The sequence below is a fragment of the Callionymus lyra genome, chromosome 16, assembly GCF_982586985.1.
Source record: "Callionymus lyra chromosome 16, fCalLyr1.hap1.1, whole genome shotgun sequence".
Lineage (NCBI taxonomy): Eukaryota > Metazoa > Chordata > Actinopteri > Syngnathiformes > Callionymidae > Callionymus > Callionymus lyra.
Genome location: NC_141833.1, coordinates 23,189,135 through 23,201,634, shown reverse-complemented (window position 1 = coordinate 23,201,634; position 12,500 = coordinate 23,189,135). Strand labels below are relative to the sequence as shown.

Below are 12,500 nucleotides of genomic sequence, written 5' to 3'. Positions count from 1 at the left end.
ATACTGCACATATATACTTATTACTACACTATCACAACACCAGAGTCAAGTACTGGACAATACTACACATATATACTTGTTACTACACTATCACAACACCAGAGTCAAGTACTGGACAATACTACACATATATCCTTGTTACTACACTATCACAACACCAGAGTCAAGTAATGGACAATACTACACATATATACTTGTTACTACACTATCACAACAGCAGAGTCAAGTACTGGACAATACTGCACATATATACTTGTTACTACACTATCACAACAGCAGAGTCAAGTACTGGACAATACTACACATATATACTTGTTACTACACTATCACAACAGCAGAGTCAAGTACTGGACAATACTACACATATATACTTGTTACTACACTATCACAACAGCAGAGTCAAGTACTGGACAATACTACACATATATACTTGTTACTACACTATCACAACAGCAGAGTCAAGTACTGGACAATACTACACATATATCCTTGTTACTACACTATCACAACACCAGAGTCAAGTAATGGACAATACTACACATATATACTTGTTACTACACTATCACAACACCAGAGTCAAGTACTGGACAATACTATGCATATATACTTGTTACTACACTATCAAAACACCAGAGCCAAGTACTGGACAATACTACACATATATCCTTGTTACTACACTATCACAACACCAGAGTCAAGTACTGCACAATACTACACATATATCCTTGTTACTACACTATCACAACACCAGAGTCAAGTACTGGACAATACTACACATATATACTTGTTACTACACTATCACAACACCAGAGTCAAGTACTGGACAATACTACACATATATACTTGTTACTACACTATCAAAACACCAGAGGCAAGTACTGGACAATACTACACATATATACTTGTTACTACACTATCACAACACCAGAGTCAAGTACTGGACAATACTACACATATATCCTTGTTACTACACTATCACAACACCAGAGTCAAGTACTGGACAATACTACACATATATACTTGTTACTACACTATCACAACACCAGAGTCAAGTACTGGACAATACTACACATATATACTTGTTACTACACTATCACAACACCAGAGTCAAGTACTGGACAATACTACACATATATCCTTGTTACTACACTATCACAACACCAGAGTCAATTACTCGACAATACTACACATATATACTTGTTACTACACTATCACTATATATCAATATATATAGTATCCTTGTATCATAGTACACACAGAAAGTGATAATAAAATCAAAACATTTTTGTGGATCCAGATGGTAAAATCCAAAATGTTATCATCTGCTCCCTTTTCCATTTTCATCATTTCCTAAAACATTTTTTAAATTGTTGTAATTCTCTACTAATGCTGACCAAAACAAAACCTCCTTGGCAGAGGTAATAAAGTCACATGGTTACTTTTCAAAATAAAACCAAGTCAGTTTAAAAAAGTGACTTTAAGATAAAGATTTAGACGAACAGTTATAATCAGGAAAGGTGTCTTTCTCGTGGCCTCAGCGTCTCCAAGATAACAAGAGACTCTCGATGAACAAACCTGACGAACCAGTCGTGCTCTCTCGCGCCCTCGTGTCGGAGCTTTAATTAAACCAGGAGGCAGGATCCACTTAGTGTCGAGTGGACTCCAAACACTCCACTCCAATGTTTCTCGTCATCATTTCTAATCACTTACATTATGAGACATGAGTCGTTAAACTTGTCCTCGGGGAGTCCAAGACATGCCTGAGCCAGAGTGGAGGCTCAGACGCTGCAGCTGCGTCAGGATATTTGTAAATGATGGAGGGATGAAGAAGTGAAAGTCGTGACTCTCTTTGCTTATTGTTATTTACAGAGTTATTAACAACGTTTATGTATATTTGAACTAAATCCCTTAAGATCCTGGTGATGACTGAGGACGAGAGGATACAGTGAGTCCAGCAGCTTTTAAAGCTGATGTTTGGACATATTTTGGTTTGAAAACAAATGAAAGCAGTTACGACTGAGGACGAGAGGATACAGTGAGTCCAGCAGCTTTTAAAGCTGATGTTTGGACATATTTTGGTTTGAAAACAAATGAAAGCAGTTACGACTGAGGACGAGAGGATACAGTGAGTCCAGCAGCTTTTAAAGCTGATGTTTGGACATATTTTGGTTTGAAAACAAATGAAAGCAGTTACGACTGAGGATGAGAGGATACAGTGAGTCCAGCAGCTTTTAAAGCTGATGTTTGGACTTATTTTGGTTTGAAAACAAATGAAAGCAGTTACGACTGAGGACGAGAGGATACAGTGAGTCCAGCAGCTTTTAAAGCTGATGTTTGGACTTATTTTGGTTTGAAAACAAATGAAAGCAGTTACGACTGAGGACGAGAGGATACAGTGAGTCCAGCAGCTTTCAAAGCTGATGTTTGGACATATTTTGGTTTGAAAACAAATCAAAGCAGTTACGACTGAGGACGAGAGGATACAGTGAGTCCAGCAGCTTTTAAAGCTGATGTTTGGACATATTTTGGTTTGAAAACAAATCAAAGCAGTTACGACTGAGGACGAGAGGATACAGTGAGTCCAGCAGCTTTTAAAGCTGATGTTTGGACATATTTTGGTTTGAAAACAAATCAAAGCAGTTACGACTGAGGACGAGAGGATACAGTGAGTCCAGCAGCTTTTAAAGCTGATGTTTGGACATATTTTGGTTTGAAAACAAATGAAAGCAGTTACAACTGAGGACGAGAGGATACAGTGAGTCCAGCAGCTTTCAAAGCTGATGTTTGGACATATTTTGGTTTGAAAACAAATGAAAGCAGTTACGACTGAGGACGAGAGGATACAGTGAGTCCAGCAGCTTTTAAAGCTGATGTTTGGACATATTTTGGTTTGAAAACAAATCAAAGCAGTTACGACTGAGGACGAGAGGATACAGTGAGTCCAGCAGCTTTTAAAGCTGATGTTTGGACATATTTTGGTTTGAAAACAAATGAAAGCAGTTACGACTGAGGACGAGAGGATACAGTAAGTCCAGCAGCTTTTAAAGCTGATGTTTGGACATATTTTGGTTTGAAAACAAATCAAAGCAGTTACGACTGAGGACGAGAGGATACAGTGAGTCCAGCAGCTTTTAAAGCTGATGTTTGGACATATTTTCGTTTGAAAACAAATCAAAGTAGTTACGACTGAGGACGAGAGGATACAGTGAGTCCAGCAGCTTTCAAAGCTGATGTTTGGACATATTTTGGTTTGAAAACAAATGAAAGCAGTTATGACTGAGGACGAGAGGATACAGTGAGTCCAGCAGCTTTTAATGCTGATGTTTGGACATATTTTGGTTTGAAAACAAATGAAAGCAGTTACGACTGAGGACGAGAGGATACAGTGAGTCCAGCAGCTTTTAAAGATGATGTTTGGACATATTTTGGTTTGAAAACAAATGAAAGCAGTTACGACTGAGGACGAGAGGATACAGTGAGTCCAGCAGCTTTTAATGCTGATGTTTGGACATTCTCTACTTAATAAAACTTAATAATCCAGTTTTTCTTTAGCTGCAGCTTCATCTCTAGATATCGATCCGCCGTCCGAGGCTCGGCAGGAAACCTGCGACTTTATTAAAACCTCATTGAACGTGATTGAAGTTTGGCAGCCGGTGTGTTTGCATGTGTTCGCTTCCCTTCTCCGATCAATGAGCTCCTTCTTCCCCAAGTCCCTCACGGACGGTTGTTGTCCAGAGACGAGGAGCAATCAGTGTCATGTTCTGTAAAGTTGTCAATTTGTACTTCTATGTCTCGTTGTTGTTTACGTCTCCGTCTGTCTGTGAACTGTGCAGCTTGTTAGGCTCGGTTGCTATGACGACGCGTCTTAGCTCAATATATCCAGTGAAGTAATACTAACTTATGATCTTGTCAAACACTAGTGATCCAGTGAAGTAATACTAACTTATGATCTAGTCAAACACTAGTGATCCAGTGAAGTAATACTAACTTATGATCTAGTCAAACACTAGTGATCCAGTGAAGTAATACTAACTTATGATCTAGTCAAACACTAGTGATCCAGTGAAGTAATACTAACTTATGATCTAGTCAAACACTAGTGATCCAGTGAAGTAATACTAACTTCTGATCTAGTCAAACACTAGTGATCCAGTGAAGTAATACTAACTTATGATCTAGTCAAACACTAGTGATCCAGTGAAGTAATACTAACTTATGATCTAGTCAAACACTAGTGATCCAGTGAAGTAATACTAACTTATGATCTAGTCAAACACTAGTGATCCAGTGAAGTAATACTAACTTATGATCTAGTCAAACACTAGTGATCCAGTCACTCGTCTCTTTCAACCTCCTTTGTTAAAGCAACATATTGTAAGAACTTTTCATCTCGTCTCAGTTGTTTTCTTAGAAGATCGTGAACTTCCAAACAAACCTGTCCGTCTTCACCGTATGCTAACAAGCTAAGTTGTTAGCGTCATTTATAAAGTGTTATGTGTGCGTCTTCACCGTATGCTAACGAGCTAAGTTGTTAGCGTCATTTATAAAGTGTTATGTGTGCGTCTTCAACGTATGCTAACAAGCTAAGTTGTTAGCGTCATTTATAAAGTGTTATGTGTGCGTCTTCACCGTATGCTAACGAGCTAAGTTGTTAGCGTCATTTATAAAGTGTTATGTGTGCGTCTTCACCGTATGCTAACGAGCTAAGTTGTTAGCGTCATTTATAAAGTGTTATGTGTGCGTGTACAAGGAGGTGGATTTATTATTGATTTGGTGATATCACGACGCGCCGGCGGCTCCTCTCTGATGTCGCTCATTTTCACAGGAAACAGATGCAAATCCCGCGAGACTGAACGTTATAAGTGATATTTTTCTACGATTATGTCGACACCGAAGTGCGGACATAAACGAAAGGGAAATATCATCGTTTTCCTTCTATAAAGCCGCTGACCTTCACTACAGAACTCACTCCTGTGCTCGTGCTCGCGGCTAAATTTTTAGGAGAAAGAAGAAAATATCGCATGAATATTGATCAATTGATCACAAATCAAGACACCATTCTCGAATATTGCACATATTTCCAATATCGTGCAGCACTATTGTAGTCGTTCACGATCGTGTTGTTAAAAGTCCTTCGTGACCTCGTGACACGAACGGCTGCTGACATTACTGACCCTTCGATCGAGGTCTTCACGGGTCCGAGAGCCGTGAGGTTTTATTTTCTCAGGCTTCTGCCGCGGGTCGCGTTCTCTTCCCTGAGGTTCGCCGTGACCTGTGGTCCGGGGTCAGCGAAGAACCCGAGGGTCTTTGTGTTCGTCACATGGAGCTTCATGGTCACGTGTTATCATCCGTCATCCTCAGACCTTTGAGAAGACGCTCGATACCGAGTGTGTTTGTCTTCATAACCCGGAGCCGTCGAAGTCTCTCCTGTACATTGATCAGAAAATAATCTTTACCAGGATATTAGGGACTTGAAAATCAAATGTATTGATTGATATCATTGATTTCATTCTTCTGTTTGTTTGTTTTATTGAGGTTTATCCTTTCAATCCGCTTCAGTGATCGACTGCTTCTTCCTGGTCAGAGTTCAGACCTGGTCACGCTGTCGTCGTCGTCGTCTTCTTCAAAGATGATTTATGGATTTAAAAGAATCTTTCTGAAGTTGTTTTAATCTCACGATCAAAGGAGATGATTGATGGATTATTGACGCTCTGCAGACTAACTGTCTCTGGTTTTCACACGCGTGACTTCAAAGTCTCGGTGAGTCGATGTTTCAAGTGTTTCCTCTGCAGGCGTCGCAGATTCATTCAGGAGTTTTGCTTTGAAGACTCCTTCGTTCCATCATCTCCTCCATCTTTCTGTTGTTCATCCATCTCTCTTCTTCTCTTCTTCACAGTGGGACGCTTGTTGATCGAGTTCAGTTCCCAGATGACGATGGAACGAGTGCAGAAGGAGAATCCAAACGTGACGGAGGGAGGACGCTACACGCCGCCGGACTGCCGGCCCAGATGGAAGGTGTGTGTCGCGTGTTGTGGAGCAAGAGGGTCCACGGTTAGATGCTGGGTTGAGGGTGAAGATATTTTGAAGTTTTTAGAAGCTGTCAAAGGGTTTCTGTCAAATATTGTTGTCTTCGTATTCTCTGGAGATATGTTGGGTTGTCTTTAATGTATAAACATCTCAAGAACTTATAAGAACATCTCAAAAACAGCTCAACAACAGCTCAACAACATCTCCACAACATCTCAACAACATCTCCACAACATCTCAACAACATCTCAACAACATCTCAACAACATCTCAACATCATCTCAACAACATCTCAACAACATCTCCACAACATCTCAACAACATCTCCACAACATCTCAACAACATCTCAACAACATCTCAACAACATCTCAACAACATCTCAACAACATCTCCACAACATCTCAACAACATCTCAACATCATCTCAACAACATCTCCACAACATCTCAACAACATCTCCACAACATCTCAACAACATCTCAACATCATCTCAACAACATCTCCACAACATCTCAACAACATCTCCACAACATCTCAACAACATCTCAACATCATCTCAACATCATCTCAACATCATCTCAACATCATCTCAACAACATTTCAAGAACAAATGCACAACATCTAAACAAAATCTCTAGAACATTTAGAAAACATCTCTAGAACATCTCAACAAAATCTAAAGAACATATAAGAACATTAAAAAAAACATCTATAGAACATATCAGGACATCTCAAGAACATCTCTAGAACATCTCAGCAACATCTCAGCAACATCTCTAGAACATCTCAGCAACATCTCTGGAACATATCAGCAACATCTCTAGAACTTCTAAAGAACATCTCAAGAACATCTCTAGAACATCTCAGCAACATCTCAGCAACATCTCTAGAACATCTCAGCAACATCTCTGGAACATATCAGCAACATCTCTGGAACATATCAGCAACATCTCTAGAACTTCTAAAGAACATCTCAAGAACATCTCTAGAACATCTCTACAACATTTAATAAAATCTCGAGAACATCTTGATGAGATGTTCATTGTTACAGACATCATATCTTATTAAACGTGGTCACCACACCCTGGACCCGTAACAACAACCCTAAAACATCTCAACAAAATTTCTAGAACTAATAAAAACATCTCAACCACATATAGTATAAAAACATTTCCAATAAGAACAAGAACAATATCTCAACAAGAACGTCTGAAGAACGTGGTTTCTTCAAAGACGAGCGTCCTCTGGGCTCCGCAGCACCTTCATGTGTCTATATTCAGTCCAATGATCCGTCTGTCCTGCTCAGGTGGCCATCATCATCCCGTTCCGTCACCGGGAGAACCATCTGAAGTACTGGCTCCACTACCTCCACCCCATCCTCAGACGTCAGAAGATCGACTACGGCATCTACATCATCAACCAGGTGAGTGTGACGCGTTCCTGAGGCTCCTGCTGCCTCCTCGCTCTCCTCACTGTCTCCACGTGACCACGAGCTGTGGTCTCTCTTATCTCCTGATGGAGCTTCTCACCGAGAGCTTGAGTCTTATCGCACGGAGAAGTTCACCCGGAGGTCTGTGATGTAGGATCGAGTTCTTCTGACGGTTTGTGATTCAGCCTCGTTCGTTCTCAGTGACTCACACGATGACCTTAATTCCTGCAGCAGGAGCTGGTTTGTTCTTCGAGTGAATATGGAGATAAAAGACATGAGATGAGATTCTGAAGAAAGAACTGGAGCGAGAAGGTCCTTCAGTCTCGTGTCCAAACACAACCAGGATCGTTTCTGGGACGGACGTGGCGGCACGGTGTGTTTGTGGCGCTCGTTGATGACATCATCGCACGTGTTGTCATGGCTGCTCTCGAGGTGACGCGAGTGAAGGAACAAGTTTGAACGACTGTCACGATTTCAATCTCTGTCTGAGTCACTGTGTCGAGGTTGCAGGTTCAACTCCAGCTTGATTGAAGGAAAATACATTTGAGTGGTTGTCTGTTTGGATGTGTCCCTTGAGGTACCTTTCCAGTGTGTCCCCAGTGTAGATGACGTACATTGTGGACACACATTCTGATCACATGACCCTCTTAAATGATCACATGATAACGTGATGGTCACGTGACATCAAAAAAGACACGAAAAAAACCATTTCATAAGTTTTCACATGAAATGCATAATTGTTACGTGTAATGAATCAATGACCGTATGACATAATTAAATGATCCCATGACATAAACAAATGGTCACATGACATGAATCAATGATCACATGACATGAATCAATGATCACATGACATGAATCAATGATCACATGACTAGAATAAATAATCACATGACATTCATACATTTTCACATGACATAATTAAATGATTCCATGACATAAACAAATGGTCACATGACATAATTAATTGATCACATGAAATAAACAAATGGTCACATGACATGAATCAATGATCACATGACTAGAATAAATAATCTTCACATGACATAATTAAATGATCCCATGACATAAAACAAATGGCCACATGACATGAATCAATTATCACATGACAAGAATAAATATTCACATGACATAAATGATCACAGAACATTCATAAATAATCACATGACATTCATAAATGATCAAATCACATTCATAAATGATCACATGACATTAATAAATAATCACAACATTAATATGTGCTCGCATGACATTAATAAATTAACACGTGATATTCATACATGTTCACATGACATTCATAGATGATCACATGATATACATGATCACATGACATAAATGATCATGTGACATTAATAAATAATCATGACATTGATAAATACTCATCACATTAATAAGGGATCAAATGGCATTAATACATTATCACATGACATTCATAAATGATCAAATCACATTCATAAATGATCACATGACATTAATAAATAATCACAACATTAATATGTGCTCGCATGACATTAATAAATGAACACATGATATTCATACATGTTCACATGACATTCATAGATGATCACATGACATACATGATCACAAGACATAAATGATCATGTGACATTAATAAATAATCATGACATTGATAAATACTCATCCCATTAATAAGGGATCAAATGGCATTAATACATTATCACATGACATTAATAAATGATCAAATCACATTCATAAATGATCACATGACATTAATAAATAATCACAACCTTAATATGTGCTCGCATGACATTAATAAATTAACACATGAAATTCATACATGTTCACATGACATTCATAGATGATCACATGACATACATGATCACATGACATAAATGATCATGTGACATTAATAAATAATCATGACATTGATAAATAGTCATCACATTAATAAGGGATCAAATGGCATTAATACATTATCACATGACATTAATAAATGATCAAATCACATTCATAAATGATCACATGACATTAATAAATAATCACAACATTAATATGTGCTCGCATGACATTAATAAATTAACACATGATATTCATACATGTTCACATGACATTCATAGATGATCACATGACATACATGATCACATGACATAAATGATCACATGACATAAATGATCATGTGACATTAATAAATAATCATGACATTGATAAATAGTCATCACATTAATAAGGGATCAAATGGCATTAATACATTATCACATGACATTAATAAATGATGAAATCACATTCATAAATGATCACATGACATTAATAAATAATCACAACATTAATATGTGCTCGCATGACATTAATAAATTAACACATGCAATTCATACATGTTCACATGACATTCATAGCTGATCACATGACATACATGATCACATGACATAAATGATCATGTGACATTAATAAATAATCATGACATTGATAAATAGTCATCACATTAATAAGGGATCACATGACATTAATACATTATCACATGACATTAATAAATGATCAAATCACATTCATAAATGATCACATGACATTAATAAATAATCACAACATTAATATGTGCTTGCATGACATTAATAAATTAACACATGATATTCATACATGTTCACATGACATTCATAGATGATCACATGACATACATGATCACAAGACATAAATGATCATGTGACATTAATAAATAATCATGACATTGATAAATAGTCATCACATTAATAAGGGATCAAATGGCATTAATACATTATCACATGACATTAATAAATGATCAAATCACATTCATAAATGATCACATGACATTAATAAGTGTCCGCATGAACTAATACTAGATAAGACTGAAACAAACGAACTCTTACAGCTCATGACATCACTTAGAAACAGAAATAAATACCGACAGAAAATACTTTGACACGTGGTTAAACTGCAGGTGATTTTTTTAAGTGACATTGTTTCTACTCAGTGTATCAGCCTGGATTCTTTTCCAGGTAACAACAGCCATTTGTAACGTCTAATGATGTCGACATGTCACACACACACACACACACACACACACACACACACACACACACACACACACACACACACACACACACACCACATTGTTAACAGAGCTACAATCATCCAAACAGCAGAAGAAGTCGTACAGTGTCGGCCAATTACAGTGTAATAACTGTGGAGAGGAGAAGAGTCTCGGACCAGAGAACGTCTGGTCAGCAGATCCGTCCACAAAGATGTTTCCCTCGCGGAGGTTTGAGCTCGTTTAGTGGTGAAAACACAACTTCACACTTGACATCAGAGACGAACCAGGACGGCTGCTGTGGTGGATGAAAACAGGAAGTTAAAGAGATGACTTAAGATGGATCGTCTAGTTTCACCACCTTCCTCTCAGAGGAACATCTACATTTGTTATATCATTTTTTATTAATTCACATTTGAGCAGAAAAGTCACCTCAAAAACAAATGCTAATGCTAACGGGTCAGAAGTTCAATTCTTCTTCATGGAGTAGATGAACTTGAGCAAAGTTTCAAATTCACTGAATCAGAATAAGACAAAAAATGTCATGCAAAGATATAAACGCATTGTTAGATTAAAAATGATTGTACACTATACGTATACGCCATACTTAAATTAACGCTAATCAAAATATAAAATATAAATTACTAAGATCTTAAACGTTTGACTACACATTCACAATCAACATTCCACTCAGACTGACTCACTGGTTCAAGACAAGCTTGGAACAGAATTAGAGACATGACACCGGCTATTTAAACGTCTGTTTGTCTGCCCTTTCACACCTTGGGTCGTGGATCAAAGAACGAAGCGGGACACATCCAGGAGGGGGCGCTGGAAGACGGAGGCCTCCACCCCAGAACATTTGAATCATAGATTGCAAGAGGGCAAGTTAGGAAGTTCGCTCTGCGGGTGATCGAGACACAGGCAACTTGAAAGAACCTTTTGCCCCGGAAAAGACGACCGCCTGGCCGAGGAAATCTGCCTTAAATATCGCGATGTTCCTACAGATCGAGACCGTTTCTCCGGGACTATTGACCTGTAGAGTCGCCGGAAGAAAGTGCCTCCGATCGATCGTAAAGCTTGTATTTGGTTTGACTTGAAGCGGCGAATAAACGACCCGTGACACTCTCTGGATTGTTCATCTTTCTCCACAAAGCGAAGCATAAGACTGTCCGACAAAGGATGTAACGAGTTACAAACAAATCCATTGTTGAAGCAGTTTATCGTGGCGGTAATCGTACCGACAACCTTCTGGTATGAGTTTTGTTGAGAGCTACAGTAAGATTCTACTTTCCAAAACAACCCGTGATAAAACCACCTTCAAATATTTTTAAAATGTTGCTTTATTTTGAAAAATAAATGGCGTAGACACTTTTTTTTTAAGTATTGTTTCATTTGTATCTACTTTACTTTAGCTTGATGCTAATTATATTAACAAATGTTATATAACAAGGTGTTTATCTGAATTACAAAGACACGTTGTTGCTAATGAAACTAGAAAAAAACACATTTTATTTCATATTTTTGACCCTTAAATAAAAAAACTACTTTTATTTGGATTCGAAACGTCACCATAGCAACTTGTAGCAAACACGTTAGCATAACACACACGTTAGCATAACACACACATTAGCATAACACACACGTTAGCATAACACACACATTAGCATAACACACACATTAGCAGTGAAGTATGAGCTAGAGCTGCTGGTCTGTGTCCACAAGGTGATGAATCCTTCAACGATCCCTGGATCCAGATGGTAATCTGTGACTAATATGGAGGATTTGCAAAAGTTCTTTCTCCTCGACGGACGTGATGCCAGTCGAGCTTCACTAGAACATGGAGAATCTCATGGAAAAATGAAGTTGAAATATCTTCTGGTTTGGTTGTGTTGTTTGTGTTGTGTTGTGTTGTTGAGGGAAGGTGGTGTGTGTGGGCGTCGCAGTGGGATCATGCAGGAAGTGAAAGTGCGACCTTGCTGTTCCTCTGGCAGGTCAGGGTTTGTCCTCGCACCAGCTGGACACGAGCCCGGAGACTCCAGG

General features: G+C 38.5%; 1 protein-coding gene across 1 annotated transcript in view; it reads left to right on the top strand.

The window, feature by feature from the left end:
• b4galt2 (beta-1,4-galactosyltransferase 2) overlaps window positions 1–12,500 on the top strand; it is a 167,722-nt gene that overhangs the window by 88,568 nt on the left and 66,654 nt on the right. The window contains exons 3-4 of the mRNA XM_087810637.1: window positions 5,897–6,015; window positions 7,334–7,450. Of these exons, the coding sequence (XP_087666763.1) occupies window positions 5,897–6,015; window positions 7,334–7,450 (236 nt within the window). The remainder of the gene's footprint in view (window positions 1–5,896; window positions 6,016–7,333; window positions 7,451–12,500) is intronic.